The sequence below is a fragment of the Myxine glutinosa genome, chromosome 8 (assembly GCF_964187855.1).
Source record: "Myxine glutinosa chromosome 8, kmMyxGlut1.1, whole genome shotgun sequence".
NCBI classification, from domain to species: Eukaryota; Metazoa; Chordata; class Myxini; order Myxiniformes; family Myxinidae; genus Myxine; species Myxine glutinosa.
In genome coordinates this window covers 36,122,118-36,143,967 of record NC_136268.1, presented here as the reverse complement: position 1 = coordinate 36,143,967, position 21,850 = coordinate 36,122,118, and the positions used below count along the sequence as shown (strand labels likewise).

General features: G+C 45.0%; 1 protein-coding gene across 2 annotated transcripts in view; it reads left to right on the top strand.

The window, feature by feature from the left end:
• Positions 1-21,850, top strand: part of LOC137415684 (uncharacterized) — a 403,425-nt gene that overhangs the window by 284,157 nt on the left and 97,418 nt on the right. The window contains exon 4 of one of the 2 annotated variants that reach the window (XM_078783187.1): positions 7,853-7,995. Coding sequence is in view for 1 of the 2 variants with exons in the window: in XM_078783188.1 (XP_078639314.1) it covers positions 8,148-8,243 (96 nt within the window). In the remaining variant the exon portion in view is untranslated. Of the gene's footprint in view, positions 1-7,852; positions 8,244-21,850 lie in introns of both variants that reach the window. The other variant, XM_078783188.1, reaches the window with a different exon arrangement.

Genomic DNA, 21,850 nt, shown 5'->3' with positions numbered 1-21,850 from the left:
GTTATGTCTGGCGGGTAGTGATATGTAGAGCAGTTAGATCTGAGTAGGTAACATGCTTCGAGGTGTCGTGGTAAGGAAAACTACCTGTAATAAGTTCTTCATGTGTAGGCGTTTGTCGGGTTAAGATGTATACTTGTGAATCTACCAGGAGGTTCAAGTGATAAGTAGTGTAGGCGGGTGGCTCGGCCCGACAGGCTCACCGGACCCTGGTGGGGGTTAAGACCTCCAGGGGGTCCGAGGTGGTTTCTGAAGCCTGGGATGGTAAATATTGAGGCCCATTAAGGGGAGGTGTTGTGGGTAGCGCTTTGGTGGTGGCACTGCGGACGGTCAACTTGGGCCTGATGTAGTGACCACCCGGGCATGCGACCTGACACCCTCTCCCTGAAACTTTGGGACAGCCGGCATGTGGTGACCTGCCATGCCGTGTTGGTCTGTGGACGTGGGTCGAACCGAATGGACAGGGATGGACATAGCCTGCCGGACAACCATTGGGGCATCTGTGGAACGTGATGGTGTGAGAGTGACCTTCCACAGATGTTCCGTTATGATTTATGGACTCTCGGGTTGGGAAGAGAGCCATTTGGTTGAGGAATCGGGAAGTCGTAACGAGCCGAGCATATGGGCCATGCTCGGCTGGCATGTGTATGGCAAAGCATCTTTCTTTGGTTGAGATTAGTGAAATGTAAAAAATGTTTGGCATGGGTAATCTGTGGGTTAGATGCAAATTTAAGGGTGAATTTTGTGAAGAGAAATGGTGGACACTGTACAGTGACGCCATTATTGATCCAGGTGTGTTAGACCAAAGTGTTGGAGGCTGTGATAAAATTGATAGGTTAGCAGGACACAGCTTTCAACTGGTTGCGGGGGCGACTGTGCTGATATTTGGGACGTGGGATCATGGGGATGGAGTTGGGGGTCTGAGGGTCAACGTGGTGCTGTGCGTGTCCGAGGTGGGTGGACCATGTCTTCTGGGTGGGTCTGCTGGTGGAGCATGGCTGTCGACTGGACCTTGGTGTGGTCAAGTGTGGGTGAGCACTGGGGCGGCTGCAGTTCTGTAGTCGGACTGGGGGATGATGTGGAGGTAAAGGGGACGTGGCTGTAGGGATGCCACGCACTGCGACCGTGCCCCCCAGGGCCGAGGTTGTGTGTGTAGTCGGACTGGGGGGATGATGTGGAGGTGCAGGGGACGGGGCTGAAGGGATGCCACGCACTGCGACCGTGCCCCCCAGGGCCGGGGTCGTGCGTGCGGTAGTGTGTTTTTGGCAGCAGGTGCTCACCACATTGGCCAGCTGGGGCTGGTGCAGCCATGTTCCTCGCAGGGGGGCCGAAGGATGGATGGTGGGTCGCACCCTGATGGACACTCATGGGCCATGTTGGCGTTTTGACTGCTCACCTTGTCCCGATGACCCTTGCACGGTAGAGGTCCAGAGCTGTCGTGGCCACTGGTAGTTGTGTAGTGATGATCACCGTTGGATGCGGATCCACATACCTGCCAGTGTAGTGGGGACAAAAGTGAAATTTGTAAGAAATTGGTAGGCCAATGTGAAATTTTGGGATTTTTGTGGGTGGATTGCACTTTGGACCTGACAAACTTTAGTTACCTGTGCATCACGGTAGAGGTAAGGCCTTAATGGTTACTGTCCCAGGCTTCAGGACTTGCTATGCAAATTGGGGACATGTAATTTGGAGTTGGGAGGCGGGTGAGAGTGATGACATGGCCGGTGAGGGGATGGAATGGGGGCCACACAGTGTCTTGTGGGTGGCGTTTTGTTTTGTGTGGTGGTGAGGTGTTTTCATGTGGTCGTGAGGTTGGAGGAAATGGATCAGTGATGATTATTGGAGACAATGAGTGTTGATTATTGTGATTATTGTGCTTTTGGAAATGGAAATGTAATGATTTGAACTGTGAACTGGGGAATTTCACATGCAGCAGGCCATGGCAAGCCTTGTAACATCTTTTACACCATCTTTGGAATTGTGCTGAGTTGTGTTGAGAATTGAATGGCAGCGGCGGAGGAAGTGTGTTTTGGGGTCTTGTGTGGGGAAGGTGTGTGTGTCCGCAGGTATGGATCAAGCTCTGAGGAGCGATGCCTGCGGCCCCCCTCTGCGGCAATTACCCCTGGCAGCCGGTGGTATCTGGAAATTGGAGCTCGTCGGTGGAGGGTCTGGTTGGGCGCCGTGGAGTGAGGGAGTCCCCCGGTGACCCGTGTAGCTGCGTGGAAGCAGGAGGCCACGGAGGAGCCTGGTGTATGTGGAGACCCTCACCGGCAAGATAATGGCGGAAAGGGGCTGTTGGGCTGTCACGGGGCCAAGAGGTAAAGGGGGGTGGGGGAGGGGGGGGCAATGAACTTGTAAGTCGGTTGACTTGTTTTGGGGACTGCGGGCACCACAGCCTGAAGCGCCCCCACCATCTTTTTGTGCGATACCTCCCCGCTGCCTCGTTGAGGAATGCACACATGTAAATGACATCAATGCCATGGTCCTGCAGGGGGGTGCATTGAAATAAGTGCTTGAAACGATTTTTGTGTAGTGATGAGTTTTGGAATGTGAATGAGTGGTTGAGGGGTTTGTGTCGAATGAATGTGGGCGAAATCCACCGAGCCATGTCACACACCTGTAACATCTGGACAGGGCCCGTTGAATTAGGGGTGCATTGGGGATGGCCCCGCAGGTAAGGTTGTGTCTTGTGGCATCCACCGGGTGACGCGGTCTGTAGACCGTGGTATGTAAAAATGTTTGGAAGTTTGGAATTTTTGTAAGTTTGTGGTGAAGTTAGATGTTTGTGTGTTGTTGTTTCCTCCCTCCACAGGAACAAAGAAGAAAATGTAAATATTTGATTGCATGATTGTTAAGGGGTTTAGCTTGTTAAGGAAGTGTAGGTAAGTAGTCCGACTCACTTCCCACAGCCCTCCTGATTTATTTCATAGGTTAATTAAGTGTGTGACAGTAAGCGTTAAGACTAGGATGGTAGCGCCTGCAGTGAACCTTGCAGGAGCTACGGTTCCAGGGGCGGGGGGGGGGGGGGGGGGGGAGGCTGTGTTATTTCTGGCGGGTAGTGATATGTAGAGCAGTTAGATCTGAGTAAGTAACATGCTTCGAGGTGTCGCAGTATGGAAAACTACCTGTAATAAGTTCTTCATGTGTAGGCGTTTGTCGGGTTAAGATGTATACTTGTTAATCTACCAGGAGGTTTGAGTGATAAGTAGTGTAGGGATTAAGGAGTGGCGCCCCTGTGTGTCCTCACCTGGTTAGCCAAACCTTTGTCCCTGTTGGCACTGCACACCACATAGACATTCCGACAAGTCCTTAGTGCAACACTAAATAACGCCCTCCCCTTGACATGACTTAGGAAGAAACCAGGCCAGGACACCGCCGAATGGCTACCGCCATTTACACTTCTGAGAGGCCTGTCCACCTCGAATAGCATGCGCTATGACACCAGGAGCAGGGAGCGCAAGTGGGAGTGACGCAGTGGGCGTGCACCTGGGCGAGTCGGTGGAGGAGACTGATTGGTTGGCAGTGCGCCAAGGCTGACGTCACCGGCCAGCAGATTTAACGAGGCTGAACGCCATTTCGGAAAGTAGGACTGGCAGTTCATTGGGGAGAGTTCGTTTGGAGTTGAGACGAGTTGTGAGTTGGACTTTGGGTTCGAGTGAGTGACTCGGCGGGCAGTTCGTTTGGGCAGATTGGAGTTGGTTTTGAGACGCGGCAGAGACTGAGTTAGTTTTCCCGAGAGTTGCATTCCTGGCAGTTTCCTGGCCCTGGCAGTCCCAGTGAGTTGAGAGGAGAGAGGAGTTGGAGTGGAGAAGGAGAGTTGAGTTGGTTTGAGGAGTTGGTTCGAGTGAGTGACTCGGCGAACAGTTCGTTTCAGGAGTTGGTTTTCCGATCAGATTTCTGGCAGATTCCTGGCCCTGGCAGTCCCGGTGCGAGTCGAGTTGAGAGAGGCATGGCCCTGGTTGAATTCAGAGTTGGCTTGCTGGTTGAGTTGGCTTGAGAGTTGGCTTCTGAGTCCGAGCCCGAGTGGAGTTCGCTTGCTTCGTGCAGCCCTGCGTTGGACATTTGGTGCACGGACCTCGTGGGGGTCGACGAGGAGCCTGGAGTGGGCACTGGCCCGGGCCTTCGCGGTGCTGGGGCGCTGGAGCAAGGGACCTCGTGGTGTGCAGCGGAGATTGGACGGACAAGACGACAAGACAGATAAGACCGCACGCCACGTACACTTTACATAACGGACGTGTTATTTTGGTATTCATATCCCCTCGTCTTGTATTTGATATCTGGTGTGCGGGATCCAGATTTAGGAATTAGATTTACTGGCGCGTGCTTTTCCTGTCCCTGCCTTATTTAATAAACCCTTGTATTATTTTGCATCCCCTGTTAAACCTGTGCCCGCTTGAGTTAATTTCCTCTTACAGGACCGGAGCTATGCCGGCGCACTGCAGTTAAGCGCTTCCACAGCCTCCATTTTCCTTCTTCCTCCCGCGCGGCCATAGCCGAATCCGTGTTTGGGTAGTTGCCTCCGAATAAGACCGTTTAGGCCATCCGTGACTCTGATGTTAACCGGAGTTGCACGACAATATTCTTTTTTTTATGTGCCATACTCTTTACAGAGCATTGTTGCTGCCGAAGCAGTTTCGTGGAAGGGGTTTTCCTTTGTGGTTTAACATTGCCTTCCCAACATTGCTTTTCCATGCGCTGTCCTTTTTAATGCTGAGAGTTAAGCAAGGAATCAGCACGCATCATTAAAAAAAATGTCTTTCATGTGACTCGGCTGAGTTTTGAACAACCGACTCAGAGCAAATGCTCCAACCATTATGATACCGTGTTTGGTCGTTCAAATATAGATTTGTAATATATAGATGGACTGATTACATTTTGGGTTCATAACATCTAAGATCTAAGGTCATGTGCACTTTTATTGAAAATCTTTATTACTGCAATAACTTGTGAGCCACTGAAGAGATTTCATCCAAACTTGACAAAAGTATAAAGCGTATTATAGAGATGAACTGGGTGGTTCGTGTGCAGCCACCCGGCTGCTGGATGCATCATTTCTGTGGACGTGTATGCGGCTGATGCAATGCCTCTCTATAACCTGTTATCTGGTTCTCATTTTTCCGACCTCGGAAGGATGAACAGGCTGAGTCGTCCCCACCTGGTCGTTAATTCAATGGGATTCGAAATCAAGACCTTCAGATCCCAAGCCCGCCGTCCTAACCATTAGGCCAACCCAGAGATGATCTGATTCCTTTTTTGTTCAAAATATCAGAGGTCAAAAGGCATGTGCCCCTTTAATTGAAAATCATGTTGTGGCAATGACTAATGTGGCACAGGTACGGACTTCAATAGAAAGTTAAAGTTAAGAAAGTTAAGAGATGGGGTTTTGCAATCACTTCTGTGAGTCTGTCTGTCTGTTCGGGCCGTAACTCTTTTACCATTTGAGTTTTGTCATCAAATTTTGAACAAAGCTTTATTATGAGAATATGGAGAAGGGAAATTAATAATTTGGTCAAAAGGTTAAAGGTCAGCATCACCTAAAATCATCAATTTTCATCGAATTGTCCTGAAATTTCAATTTACCATTTGAGTTTTGTCATCAAATTTTGAACAAAGCTTTATTATGAGAATATGGAGAAGGCAAATGAATAATTGGGTCAAAAGGTTAAAGGTCAGAATCACCTAAAATCATCAATTTTCATCGAATTGTCCTGAAATTTCAATTTACCATTTGAGTTTTGTCATCAAATTTTCAACAAAGCTTTATTATGAGAATATGGAGAAGGCAAATGAATAATTGGGTCAAAAGGTTAAAGGTCAGAATCACCTAAAATCATCAATTTTCATCGAATTGTCCTGAAATGTCAATTTACCATTTGAGTTTTGTCATCAAATTTTCAACAAAGCTTTATTATGAGAATATGGAGAAGGCAAATGAATAATTGGGTCAAAAGGTTAAAGGTCAGAATCACCTAAAATCATCAATTTTCATCGAATTGTCCTGAAATGTCAATTTACCATTTGAGTTTTGTCATCAAATTTTCAACAAAGCTTTATTATGAGAATATGGAGAAGGCAAATGAATAATTGGGTCAAAAGGTCAAATGTCAGCTTCACATAAAATCGTCAATTTTCATCCAATCGACTTGAAAATTCAAGAATTTGCACATTGGGTCTGAATTGGTTCACCAACCAAAAGCTAGAAGCCGGCTTTTTTTTTTAGATCAAAAGGTCGTCAAAGGTCAAGGTTGCATAAAAGCATCAATTTTAATTTTGTATTTTCTGTTTTAGCCATTTCCGTCATGGCTAACATATAGAAGAATAAGAAGACGTCTGAATACAAAGCAGATGAGGATGGGCTTCGTATTTTCAGATGCTTTCTAGTTCAAATTTGTTTTAATAGGTCAAAGGTGTCGGTGCCCTCTGAAATTCATTTTGCAAACCATAACTTAGAAGCATCTGATGTCTCTGTTCTCATGATCTCTCTTTTCTCTCTCGGCTATTTCTCATGTGACCTTAAATGTTTCATGTGACCTTCAATTGAGATCAAATGTAATGGTGGTTTGTCATCGTACATGTGCGGAGGCAACTTAATTGACGATTCAGGTAAAATTCGCTTTTTAAAATTTTTTATTAGCTTGTATCAGAGCAAAGCATTAAGGTAATAGTTGTGAATATTTATGCAAACTGCAATTTTATAGCCTGTAGTCTGTGTAGAGGTACCGGCACACGCACACACGCACACATGCACACACGCACACATGCACCATGCCATTGCTTGTAATATTAAACAAGCGATTTCTCCTGAGACTAAGTAACTGCATGTTTAGATTGTATAAAATGTTATTTTGGGCTTGTGAACTATTTTACTGATTATTGTGGTCACAAACACTCCATGTCTGAGTAGGGCTGTAGTCAAGGCAATGTGCTTGTGTAAATCATGTGACTGCATTGTACATCACTTTTTTTTTTTAACTTTCTGTTTCTCTGTGATAATCTGTTCTGCCAATAATGCCTCCACTCTATAGTTGCAATTGTTCTCTTAATATTGCTGCATTTGTCACCATAATTAATTTCGTGACTGTACGTATACCCCATACCTATGTCTTAATTTCTTTCACAATCCGCATCTAAAGAAGCTGATGCTATTGCTCGATGCAACCACATAGACTAGACGGATTTATGAAAAAAGGCCATGTATAAGCTTCGAGGTGCATTTTTTGGTAAAAGTTGTAAAGTTAAAGTAAAAGAGCTGCATGTATGTACATGATATATAAATGCTTGTTCAAAGAAATTGTCCAAAAATGGCAATTTGGCGGCCATTTTGTTTAAGCTAATTAGAAGGTCAAAAACCTCAAAATTCGGCTTGGGAACCGGGTTAATCGAATTCAGCATACCCTAGTTATGTTAAAAAGTAAGGTTCCCAACTTTTCCCCTAAAATGCACCTGACATTCACATTTCTCAGAAATCCGTCTAATCCAACACGCCAAATCTTAACACAGCTCAGGAATGTCCTATTAGAATCTGTTTGTGCACAGTACATGTCCATCCAAGTTATTTCTGCTGAGAAATATATGGAAAGTAAAGGTTGTTCCTCTACCTGAATCCCATTACCATTTCCAATGGTGTAAGCACATTGTAAAAAAGTTTTGGTGTCTGGTCAAATTAACTTTTCTTTTTACTGGAGGAGTTTTTTTTGGACTGAAAGATTGACTCTGCGAGTCTTGTAGTTCGCCTGATCCCCTTTTGGTCTCTGTCTTCAATAATGATCGCAGTGTTATTGCAGTTCCTTCATCTTTGTTATGTTTGACAACTTATCTGAGGCAGCTGGATAAGCCATGAGGGGATTGTTTGCAGACTTGCCTCCCGGTCATGTTGAAGTGACCATCCGCTGCAATGGCGGCGAGCTGGCTCGGGTGCGTTTGAAGTACCGTACACAGATGGAGGAGCTGGGTGCACTGCTCCGGAACACCTGTGAGCCACTCTCTTTCATGTGTCAGGTGCATCAAACTTTCTGAACTTGATTTGGATGCGGATGATATCTTCCATATGGTGTTGAATGTGTTTAGTCTAATAACATAGTAGAGTCTAACAACATTCATTGTCTTGGTTTTGTTCGCATTGCCCGGCAACCAGTTCCAGTGTAAGCTCCATGGGCTTGGATCACGTGACCTGCAGTGACCAGACAGAGCCAATCCCTCCCTCCTCCATCCAAATTTCCAGTTTTTCCTCCTTGGGGTTTCGTTCTGTATCCATCTTGTCCACCCTATTCCTCCCCACACCCTTTGTCTGTCCAAGTCATCCTCTTCCTCTTCGCCGTATACTCTGCTGTTGGTGTTTATCCCCTCGCTTTACTGTTCCTTTTTCATGCTGTTATGTTGTGATCCGTACAGTGTAATATCTCTTTTATGAGCCTCAACTATGCATCCAAAAAAGAAAAAGTTAGAACCCTAAAGGCAAAACCTGTTCAATGTACTGGAATTTTTGTCTTTTTTTGGATTGGAAGAACACCAAGAAAAAGAAATCACAGTGGAAAAATGGCCACCTATTGCTTTCATAACAGTTTTGCATAGTTTAGGCATTCTAAAAAATAGTTTTTCAGAAATATTCTGGTGTTATGTATTTCCATGATGGTTGAGATATTCTCATAACCGTGTTCTTCTTGTGGCCTTACTTATTTTACTTCCTGCTAAAAAACACCACCAACCACCAACAACAATATCAGGCATGTTAAGGCCATTTTCCCTGCGAGAGCGGGGTTAGCCTTGTGGGTCCCATGACAATCTTCTCCATTTTGCCCTATTTTCTAAAAAAAAAAACACCAACCATTATGTTTTATTTATTTGTTAGTTCAGCATGCTGATCTATCAAGCATTCTTCTACTTGTCTGAAGACAAACTCTTACTTTTTGAATCAAACATAATATTTTTATTCGTATGTTTCTCACACTTTTATTCCTCATTGGCCCATTTTTTTCCTGTAATTCTCTTCGCTGTAGCATTTCATTTGCAGTTCTAAATATTTGCTTTTTCACAGTTCTGCAGGATTTTAGAGCGTTATCCTTTGGACAATTTCTCAGAGGTAGTAAGGGTTCTCACAGTCACAGGTTTGGCAGGTAATAAGGGACATTAGCTTTTTTTCTTCTTTTTTTTATTGTATACAGAGTCGAGGCTCGTGAAAGAGCTAACATTTATCAAACAAACAAATCAAACAAACAAGCAAACAAAGTATGTAAAAAGGGGAGCGGTCGACAAGATGGGGAGAGAAGGGGAGGAAGCACACAAACACAACATTTGAGAGCAGGGACATCGGGAGATGTGTGGGAGGGAGAGGGCCTGGGGGGAGGCAGGATAGGTATAAAACGCAAGGACACAAAGGACTTCCAGGAAAGAAGTCGGCACCTCAAAAAAGTGGATTTGGGGTGAAATTAGCGGGGGTAGAAAAGATCAAGGTTTTGGATGGGGGAGGATAAGAGATGGTGGTGAACAGCCGTTTTAAAGACCTGGAGGGAGGAGTGGGATTGAAGAGAGTGAGGGAGTTTGTTCCAGAGGCGGGAGAAAAGAGGAATGAAGGAGTGAAGGTGAGCAGAAAGTCTTGATTTTGGCAGTTTAACCATAAGAGGGTTGCAGGCAGATCTTGTGCGACCTGTAGGAATATTTGGGGGACAGAGCCCAGAGAGAGATGGGGGAGCAAGGCCGGAGAGGAGTTGGTAGAAGACGGAAGGACCACCAACCTGCCTGCGGTGAGTAAGTGAAAGGCCCTCGGAGATAGCGTCATCGCGGGAGATTCCAATGATTCTGAAAGCTTTGGTTTCAACAGCGTGAAGACGAGCTAGGTGTGAGGCAGGAGCACCAGCCCAGAGGGGAGAGCAGTACTCCATTGAGCTGCCGATGAAAGCCTTGTATGTGGTGAGGAGCTCAGGTGTGCCAAGGAAGGACTTCACACGACGGAGGATGCCCAGTCGGCGACTGGCTTTGGAGGCCAGCTTGTAAATGTGGTTTTCCCAGGAAAGATCGTGGCAGATAGTGAGACCCAAAAGCTTGAGTGACAGAACTTCTTGGAGAGGATTATTCAGAAAGTAGATGGGAGGGTTGTCCAGTCGGTCTTTTCGGAGAGACATCGTAAGAGTGTGAGATTTGTCAGGATTGAAAGACATGTTCCACTTGTTTGCCCAGTCTGTGATTTTATCCAGGTCTGCAGAGAGTGAGGAGGCTGCAGACTGCCGATCTGAGGGATGAGGAATGGAGCGGCAGAGAGTGGAGTCATCAGCAAAGAGATAGAGAGGATTTTCAAGAGAGTCAGAAAGATCATTGATGAAGACCAGAAAAAGCACAGGGCCCAGAACACTGCCTTGGGGAACTCCAGCCTGAACAGGAAGAGGAGATGAGAGAAACCCATTCAGGGCCACACGTTGACTACGACTAGAGAGGAAGTCCGCCAGCCATGCATGGAGATTTCCATGGATACCAAAGGAGGAGAGTTTGGTGAGCAGAGCGCGGTGCCAGACCGTATCGAAGGCGCATGATATGTCGAGGGAGACAGCTCTAATTTCCTGTTTGGCATTGAGGACCTCCATCCATTGTTGAGACAGCAGAAGCAGCATGTCCAGAGTAGAGTGACCTGGTCTGAAACCAAATTGATGATCAGAGATCAAGCCATTGGAGAAGAGGAAAGATTTCATATCCGAAGCAATGATGGATTCCATGACTTTGCTGATAATTGGGAGAAGGCTGATTGGTCTGTCGTTGCTACGATCTGTTTTTGCACCTTTTTGTGTAGAGCGGTGATGTTGGCTGATTTCCAAGCAGATGGCAGTTGACCTTGAGCAAAAGAGAGGGTGAAGAGAACAGAGAGAGGGAGTGAAAGAGCGGAAGAACAGGATTTTAGGACCCGTGGGCTGATGCCGTCAGGTCCAGTTGCAGAATCAGAGTTGAGGGTTGATAGAAACTTTTCCACCTTGTCAGGGGGAAAGGACATGGAGTCCAGGAGCAGCTGGGTACGACTGGGTACGGTGGGTACAGAGAGGGATGGGTTTGGGACACAAGATTTAGAGGCAAACACAGAGTTGAGGCATTCAGCTTTTTCACGTGCGGAGTCAGCTGTGTAGCCGTTTGAGGTGAGGGAGGGGATGGAGGGGGAACAAACACCAGAAACAGATTTGACCAGACGCCACCAGGATTTGGAAGAGGGAGACAGGTTTGAGAGTCGAGAGATATCAGTTTCCTGGCTCTCCTGAGGGTAGACACACACTTGTTCCAGGCTTTGTGAAAGGAAATGAGATTACCTTCCGTTGCATTTGCCTTCCATGAGGTGAAGGCAAGCTGTTTCTGGGCAACAGCCTCACCACAAGAATCCGTGTACCATGGACGGGAGGAAGGGTATGACAACTGAAGACGAGATGGGATAAATCTCTGCATGAGAGAGAGCAATTTACTTTGGAAGAATTCCCAGGATGAGTTGATGTCAGAGGTGGTAGAGATGGGAGACCAGTCCAGATGATTGATGGCTGCTTGAAGACCGTGCCAGTTGGCCTGAGTGAAATGCCAGACTCGTCGACGCTGAGCAGGCTACCTGAGCAGCTTTCCCCATGTGATGTTCAAATGGCGTTATATTGTTACACACATGGGAAAGGGGTTGGGGAAGATCACCCGAGTAGTGTATAAGTGAACCACCTTTAGAGACCATTTTTCCCCACAGAGCGGCAGTTGGCCTTTTTCGGGCACCGTGGTCCCCTTTTTGAAGCAATGTTTTATGGCCGGATGCCCTTCCTGCCACCAATCCTGTTTCGTCACTTCTTGCGACACATAGGGAATTACTAGTGAACTGATACTCAATTTGCGCGACCTCGGAAGGATGACAGGCTGAGTCAACCCCCCTGGCGTTAATTCAGCGATCGACCAGGATTCAAACCCAGGATCCCAGGATCCCAAGCCAGTACCCTAACCGCTAAGCCAACACCAGGCTTCGTGTAGTGTATAAGTGTAAGAGAAATATCCACTGCCTGTCTTCATGCCATTGCTTCATCTTGGTGGGGGTGATGCTTGGCTTAGTAGTCATGGATGAGGCAATCTGTCAATCATTTAGAGCTGCAGCTGCCCTACAAACCCGTGTTACCCCATCTTATCCCCCTCCTTTATTATTATAACCCAATCACTCCTAATCCATGCTCGGCTTTCCATTTCCGTCATTTCCCTGCTACCCGAACAAGGCTCATGTTGTTTCATATGGTGCATAGACATTCATTGGCATGTGGTGCATGACCACCCAATTGGCAGGCTATACATACAAGGACAGAAGCTCACTGGTGGGAAGAGTGGCAGAAGAAGTGGAAGTATAAGTTACATTTGGAGTAGGATTTAAGTAGAGTAGAAAAAAAGAAAAGAAAACAATTCAGGGAAAATAAGTGCCAAAGGAGAGAGAGAGAGAGACATGGAGTACTGGGAGACACCGGAGCGCATGCCGGATGCATCACTGCATGAGTCTGCTTCTCCGCCGTACCCTTCTACCAGTATTGGCAGAAATTCCAGTCCCCACGTTACCTCCCATTATTTTACTCTCTCCTGGCTTGAGGTGTGCTTTATAATTGGCACACCACCTACCTATTCCCATCGTTTTTCTTTACGAGGCCTTTTTATTTTAACAGGCCAACAGCATATTGATTGGGCATCTTGGTGGAGCTTCCTTGCTCGCTCCGGGATCTTAAAACAAGAAGATCAATTTCCGCTTTGATTTATGACCAATTTCCTATTTGATTCGGCCTTCAGGAAATGTTACCCTCAACCTGTTATCATTGAAAACAGATCCAAATGAACAGTTCATATCGATGCGATACTTGCCTTCCAAGGCCTCTGTGCTACTGAAAAGTGTTCCATTAAGCAGGATGTTGCCCTGAAATTGATTCATGTGAATGCTTTCTGCATTTTGGCTCAACACCATCAATTGAATGACCTTTTGTAAAGTATATCACTTTAATCTACCCTGACTCAACTTGGCAGAAAATGAGTCCTGCATCGTATATATATCCTTCCCATCAGCAATTCAGGATGTTGTTGGCTTTTATGTTGCTTTCTCCACTGTCTTGACATTTCATTTCACTAATACAGCACCTTTATTTCCCAACTTTGAAGAAGCCTTCAAACCAATTTCGGTAAATACAGAATAAAACCCACCAATTAGCTCCAGCCTCGAGCAACAATAGGAATAGAGGACCAATGGTCCTGCAGCTCACCTGGCTGGATGAAAGTGGAGTGATGGATGGATCAGGGCAAAAAAAGAGCTGGGTTTAGAATACAAACTTCAGGTCAAGTAGTAGTATTCACATGATGTTCACTGCAATGCAACTCCCTCCAGGCTATGAGCCTTAGTCTTTGAGATATTGCCCCCTTTTGGTATAACTAGGGCATTGCCCGTACTATATCTATATCTAAAATTATATCCCCCCCCTCTATTTACATGAAATGGTTTGGTCCAAAGCGAACGGCTTGCGAGTACGGTGACAATCCCCCCCCTCTATTTACATGAAATGGTTTGGTCCAAAGCGAACGGCTTCCGGAGTTTGGTAAAGAAATCGCCATCGCGTGCACAAACGCGCAGGAAAGCGAATGAATCGCAAATTCGTTTTTATTAGTTTTAAAACATAGTTTAACGCCAACATAGTTTGCAAACGTGAAATAAATGAATACGCTCTCAAATGTGCCATCCGAGGCAGAGTGTGTCCGCCACGTTCGGCACACGCGATAGTTCGCTGCTCTCTGATTGGTTGAATCGTTTTTTGGACATAGCTCGGTAAGTAATTGTCCGATTAATATGAAACCTTGAAAAGGCACATCCTCGGGTCCCCAGCAATATACCTGGCAAGTTAAAAGTATATCGGACCCGTGGTTGTCGAGAAACAGCGGTCACAGACAAACAGACGTACAGACGTACAGACGTACAGACGTACAAACGTACAAACGTACAGAGATTACTGGAATTATAGATAGATGACATCACTTCCTGTTGTGTCAAAATTAGCCCTATTTGATAAGGTGGAACTCCAATGTGTCTACAATTCATATTTTTAGAGAAAATGGCTCTATTACTAGTAGAGTACCCACTGGATGGGTCGGGTTTGGGCATTACTTGCTGAAAAACTACAGTCTGTTTTGCAAAACGACTACAGATGTGAGTATGGTGTGCACCTAAAAGGTTTTAGATGGTCTAAACGTATAAAGAGTATGTTCCAATAGTAGTTATAAGGTCTAATGGGTTGAAAGGATCGAACCTCTCAATCATGCAAAAAGGGTCTAAAAAGGTCTAAGTGGTCTAAAGCTCTAAATGGACCAAGCTGTCTAACATCACTGAAAAGTGCAAAGGCTCTAAATGGTGCTAAGGTATAAGGGGTCTAAAGGGAGTCAAGGGACTTAAGGTGTGTAAACTGCCCAGCTTAAGGGTCTTATTAGTCCCCTACCGGTGTACACCGGAGGGGACGAGAGGTTTGCACTCCATCCCTCCGTCTGTCCGTCTGTCAGTCCGTCACGCAAAGAACAGTTTTCCGGACTTTTTTTCTAAACTCTTAAAGCTAATGATTTCAAACTTGGTACATGATTTCCTCATGTAATGTTACAGATCAAGTTCGAACCTCACGACGTTTCGATCATTTTTGACAAAGTTATGGCACTTTGAACTTTGGTAATTTCCCCAACAGTTTTCCGGACTATAATTTGTTCTGCGGTAAGTCAAAGCTGTTAATATTCCTTGTTTTAACTTCAATTTACATTCTGTTTCCACTTTTAGTGAGAAGTAGGGGTCTGTGCAACCATTCATAAACTTTATTTGGTGCAAATTGGATAATTTTTAGCCGAGTTACCTCAGACCGTGAGTTGGTAATTGTATAATTCACACATAGTGCAATACGTGCAGGCTGCTCCACGGAGCGACCTTGCTGGCTTATTAGTCCCCTACCGGTGTACACCGGAGGGGACTATAGGTTTGCACTCCGTCCCTCCGTCCCTCTGTATATCAGTCTGTTAGTCTGTCAGTCCATCACGCAAAGAACAGTTTTACGAACTTTTTTTCTAAACTCTTAATGCTAATGATTTCAAACTTGGTACATGGTTTCCTCATGATAAGTTACAGATCAAGTTCGAACTTCACGACGTTTCGATCATTTTTGACAAAGTTATGGCACTTTGAACTTTGGTAATTTCCCCAACAGTTTTCTGGACGACAGATTGTTGGTAGGGGACATGTATTGCAGTGCAATACTCAGAATGCTTGTTAGTCCCCTACCGGTGTACACCGGAGGGGACTATAGGTTTGCACGCCGTCCCTCCGTCCGTCAGTCCGTCAGTCCGTCAGTCTGTCCGTCTGTCAGTCCGTCAGTCCGTCACGCAAATAATAGTTTTCCGGACTTTTTTTCTAAACGCTAAATGCTAATGATTTCGAACTTGGCACATCGTTTCCTCATGATAAGTTACAGATCAAGTTCGAACTTCACGACGTTTCGATCATTTTTGACAAAGTTATGGCACTTTGAACTTTGGGAATTCTGATAATTCTGATGATCCTTAACTCAGTGCCATTTTAAGTTTTAATTTCCTTTAAAAAAGATTTTCTCTGCAATAATTGGACCGATTGAGATCAAATTTTCACCATAGGAGGGACTCGGTCTGTAGAATATTTTCATGGTAATTATGACGTCACAGGTCACGTGGTTCGGGCGCCATATTGTTTTTCGTGAAAACACGAAAACCCCTTTTTCTCTGCAACGGCTGAACAGATCGAGGCCAAACTTTGCAGACAGAATTGCATACCCATGACGAACAGAAAAGTCAGCGAGCATGACGTCATGCGTCACATGGTTTCAGAGTTATGACGTTTTTAAGCATGAACCTTTAAAACCGAGCCCCTCCCTCATTTTTGATCCAATCGAGGGGAAACTTCACAGATCTGTTCCGCCTGTCAGTCTACTAAAATGTCCTTTTTTTTTTTTTTTTTTTGTATACAAGATCGAGGCTCGTGAAAGAGCGAACAATAATCACACAGAAAGACAAACAGACACATAAAACAAATAACATCGGGAGCGGTAGACAAGATGGGGAGAGAGGGGGAAGGACACAAACACAACATTTGAGAGCAGGGACCGAGAGACATTTTGGAATTTGCGATAGCTCACGTGGTTTGGCAGATATCGTTAATTAAACGAAAATATTTTAAAAATGTATATCTCTTGAATCGCTTCATTGATCGACGTGAACCTTCATACTATACTAGAAGTCATGAAGAGTAACAAGTGTGCAAAATTTCAAGATGATTGGATGTATGGTCTGGAAGCTAGAAGTTGTTATTGCGTGAAGAAGAAGAGGCGTCAAGTGTGCGGATTTAATTATTTATCACATGTACAGACTGAAAGCATCGTTGGACACGACCTGTCGCGGTCATTTTAACCTCAAATAAAATTCTAATTTAAGATTTGTCAATAGCTGAGGTATATTAACAAACGAATAAAACAGATTTGGTCAAATTCTGACTTTTTTAAACTCGATCGCATTTGACAGAGTTGTGACAAGCTGAGGAAGAAGAAACCTCGCATTAGCTTCTCCAATGTGCCATAAAAAATGGATATCTCTTGAATCGCTAGTACCTCAGACCGTGAGTTGGTAATAATTTATATAATTCACACAGTGCAATACGTGCAGGCCGCTCCACGGAGCGACCTTGCGGGCTTATCAACGAGGCGAGGCGTGACACACGTGTGTCTCAGCATACCTCAGATCAAGTTTGAAAACCAGCATCAACCGTGCATAAATTTGCATATTCGATCATTTTTAACAAAGTTATGTCACTTTGAACTTTGGTAGAGGACATGTATTGCAGCGCAATACTCAGAATGCTTGTTCCATTTGGAGTCTTAAAGAGTCTTGGAGGTCTTAGGCTGTATAAGGGGTCTTTGGTGTCTTAAAGGGCCTTGTGGGTCTTAAGTGTCTTATGGGTCTTAGTGGTATTAAAGGGTCTTGGGGACTCTCGGGGGTCTTAATGGTCTTGTAGGTCTTAGGGGTCTTAAACATCTTTGGGGGTCTTAAATGTCTTTTGGGTGTTGGGAGTTTTAGGGGTCTTAAGGTTATTGAGGGTCTAAAGGGTCTTAGAGGTCTTTGGGAACTTGGGGATATTATGCGGTATTTAAAGGTCTTAATGGTCATAAGGGGCCTTGAGGTTATAAATGGTCTTTGGGTCTTAAGGGGTCATCGAGGTGCTCAGGGATCTAAAGGTATAGAGGAGTCTGGAACTCACACGCACACAACTCCTTTTATATATAGATAACATCACTGGTGGCCATATTGTGTTTTGGATCAGCTTATTTTAATAAAACGTTCCCATAGGTAGTCGATCATACCTTTGTTTCACATTGATCGGTTGAACAGTTTCAGAGAATATGGATTTTAAAGGTTTTCCTTTGATCCAATGTGGCTGCCAGACCACGTGACTAATGATGTCATTGTTATCAAATTATATCTCCCATTGGTAGTTTATCACAAATTTAAAGTTTAGCATGGATTTGTTTAGCGGTTTGAGAGAAGAAAGGTTTTTGAGGTTTGAGAGAAGAAAGGTTTGAGAGAAGAAAGGTTTGTTAAAGGTTTTCCTGTAATCCAAAATGGTGGCCAAACTAGATCGAAATTCAAATACTTTTGGGACCTTTAAGTCATACACTGACCTACTTATAGGTGGATGGGAGGATGCCATGAACAAACTTTAGTTCTACCACACCAAAGATCATTTTACCCAAGTTTGGTCACAAATCCCATCAGCAGTTTCAGAGCAGAAGTCGCAATTGTTTACAGACGGACAGTGGGACAGACGAATGGACTGACAATTGGGAAACGCGCATTTTAAGCACTCTTAAAATATCAACAGCACGATTGAGAAACACACATTTAATGCGCTATTAAAAACTTAACACGACACCTCTCATCCATGTCAGCCTCCACCACGGTTATATCAGAACTAGCTGATTCGTCACATTATCACGGCTTGTTTAACCCCAATATATGGCAGTTCAAAAATTATGTAACGCTATATTTTAAGGGAGGCATGTACCGTATGGACTGACGTTCTTCATTAAACCTTACCAATAATTTTTATTCGACATTTAATATCTCCCGCGATGAAGCAAACTCCAAGGGCCTTTCACTCACTCACCGCAGGCAGGTTGGTGGTCTTTCCGTCTTCTACCGACTCCTCTCTGGCCTCGCCCCCCCCAGCTCTCTCTGGGCTCTGTCCCCAAAATATTCCTACAGGTCGCACAAGATCTGCCTGCAACCCTCTTATGGTTAAACTGCCAAAATCAAGACTTGCTGCTCACCTTCACTCATTCATTCCTCTTTTCTCCCGCCTCTGGAACAAACTCCCTCACTCTCTTCAATCCCACTCCACCCTCGAGGTCTTTAAAACAGCTGTTCACCACCGTCTCTTATCTTCCCCCATCCAAAACCTTGATCTTTTCTACCCCCGCTAATTTCACCCCAAATCCTACACTTTTTTGAAATACCAACTTCTGTCCTGGAAGTCCTTGGTGTCCTTGTGTTTTACACCTCTCCCCCCCCTCCCCCCCCTTCCCACGCCTCCTCCCCCCAGGCCCTCTCCCTCCCGTGCTTCTCCCTGCTCTCAGGTGTTGTGTTTGTGTGCTACCCCTCCTCTCCCCATCTTGTCTTCTGCTCCCTCTTTTTGTATGCTTTGTTTGTCTGGTTGATTTGTTTGTGAAATAAATGTTAGCTCTTTCACGAGCCTCGATTCAGTATACAAAAAAAATAAAAAATAAAAAATAGATATTTTGGTGTCGCTCATTGTGAGGAACACTTGACCCAAGTCTTACTAAGTCTTAAGCCCACCAGAAAATCAAGATGGTGGCCATATTATTTTGTCTGGGTGCCATGGTGGGTGGAGTCAAGCGACAAATGTGGGTGGGTTCGGACACCTGTCCAACCAATGCGTGCACATTTGAAAAATCGACCCCCACCAAGAACCACAACAACCACAACCACAACAACAACAGGGAGCTTTTGTAGACTTGCGACGTTTTTGTTCGCTAGTGAAACTCGGCAATTGAATATTTGTCCTTTCTTTGTAGTTTGTGAAGAGATAATATTTTTGATTCCACCTCATACAAAAAATCATGGTGGAAACTCTTCTTTGAACTTTTCAAGCCTGATGCCCACCTCCAACACCTGGACTCTCCCAATTCTCCATCTGAGGTTCACTATTTATTCCATCCCTGTCCCCTTTTCACCTATAGCTCCTCTCCTCTGGCCATCGTGTGTACATCCATGTGTTATTATCTCCCTGTTACCCCGTTGCCCCACTTTCTGTCTGTTGACCCTCTGCTCCCTGCTGCTCTGTTTTCCATCATCCTTGGACACCCATAAATAAATTGCCATGTAGTGCATGAAAATCTTTCATCATATTTTATATCAAGCACCTGCTGGGCCTTGACTCTTTGCCTTTCAGCAGCTAAATGCTGTTTCACTGCCACCTCGATGTGGGTTCTGTTAATGACAGTAGCTGATTGCTTTGAATTTTCATGCCCATTCAGATAAATTGCTATCATATGGCTGTTAGTTGAGCTCATTCTGCCAAAATGGGCTGCAAGTCTAAAAACCTTTTTCAACCTTTTTATCAACGCACAGGCACAGCCTCCCACACCTATATGATTGTCCTTAATCAGGGATGAAACATATTCAATTTGGCAGCTGGGAAGGCTCAAACTTTTAAATGTTCTCAGGTCGTTTTTTCTGTTTCCTGAACGTTTTTCCTTTGAAATTGTCTGGTGAGAAATCTCTGCTGTAGAAGTTCAGGATATTGAACATTACAATGACTTAAGGGGCTATACTGGGAAAGGGGGAAGTTGGGGTGGGAGAGGGCATCTGCCCAACCTTCATCTACAATTATACAATTTATTTTCAATTACATCAATGAACAGGATTAAATAATTAAATTTATATATGTGGGAAAATTACATGCCCAGACCAGGAATCGAAACCAGGTCCTTTGGTGAACCGTACCAGGAAGGAAGACCCTCTCGTGTTAAGGCCATTGTTGCTCCTATGGTTGGCAGCGAGTGCCCCAGAAGCATTGATGGAAAGAGAGTGGCAATCATATGTGTGGGAAAATTGCATGCTCAGTCAGGGTCGCCCAGATTGCTCATATGGCAGAGCACTGGTACAGTTTTCCAGAGGACCTGGGTTCGATTCCTGGTCTGGGTGTGTAATTTTCCCACATACATCAATTTAATTTATTTTCATTTCATCATGAATAAATTAAATAAGGGTTAGAGCTCAACGCACAAAAGTATCATTGTTTTCTGATTGTAGATTTGCTGCCAAAGCATGATGATCATAATAATCATGGTTTAACAACATGATCTGTTCTGTTTGTTGTCCCCCATCGCACCGCGGAGCGAAAGGGGGACTATGGCTTTCCCGTCCGTGCCTGCGTGCATGCGTGCGTGTGTAAGCGAAGGACCGAATTCTAATTTGGTGTGTGGGTGCAATTCGGCATATGGAAGAACCCTGCGACATAACGCATTATATCATAACGTTATGTTCACGTCATGGTTTACGACATGGTTGTAACATAACGCATTACATCATGACGTTATGTTCACGTCATGGTTTACGGCATGTTCACGACACCATGACGAATAAACGGCAGTCCGTTGGCCCGCCATCTTGTTGACTTGTTTGTGTCTGAATAACCAAACGTTACATGGTGTCAGAAGTGGGATCTGTAAGAATCCGGATTTGGCGTCAAGTACAGAGAAATACTTTGAACCTGGTATCATTGATGCAACCACTTCTTCAACTGTTGGAATGTAATAGTGTTCTCTCCTAATTGCCTTGTTTAGGTCTTTTGGGTCAATGCAGATTCTGATTTTGTCTTTCTTAACTACGGTGACCATGGAGCTCACCCAGTCTGTCGGTTCAGTGACACGAGCAATGTGCCCATCTTTTTGCATTTCTATTAGCTTGGCTTTAACTTTGTCGTACAGAGCTTTTGGTTGCCGACGTGGTCCATGGACAGCAGGGGGCACAGTGGGGTCGATTTTCAGAGAATACTTGCCTGGCAGTACACCTGTTGTGTGGAGAAGATCAGGATAATCACTAAGGTCACTGACCTTGTGAATTCTCTCAATCAACCCGAGTGCTGTGCTGGAGAAGGAAATGTTGGCCATTGTACATGCCTGCAAGAAGTTCCATTACTACATATTTGGGACATCAAACATCACCGTCGAGTCCGACCACAAGCCGTTGCAGTCAATTCACACCAAGCCCCTACTAGCAGCACCTATGAGGCTACAATCAATGCTCCTGAAGTTGCAGCCGTATGACTTGACAATCACGTACAAACCAGGGAAGGACATTCCACTGGGCGACACCCTGAGCCGTGCTAACCTCCCAGATACTACACCAGAGATGGACATTGAGCTAATCAATATGGTAGACTTCATATCAGTGGTGCCGTCTCGCTACGCGCAGTTCCAGCAGAGAACTGCTGAAGAGTTGAATGAACTGCACACCATGGTTCTGAAAGGATGGCCAGACACCAAAGCTGAAACACCTCACAGCATCCGTGCATACTGGCAGTACCGTGAGGAGCTGTCGGTGATGGATGGAATTGTTTACAAAGGCATGAGAATCGTTGTACCCACAACAATGCGTCCAGACATGATGCGACAAATACATGGCTCACACATGGGAATCAGCAAATGCAAACAGAGAGCCCGAGAAGCTCTGTTCTGGCCAGGCATGACTGCACAAATTGAAGACGTCGTCAGTGATTGCCCACAGTGCAGTTTGTACCAAAGTCAGCAGCACGCAGAAA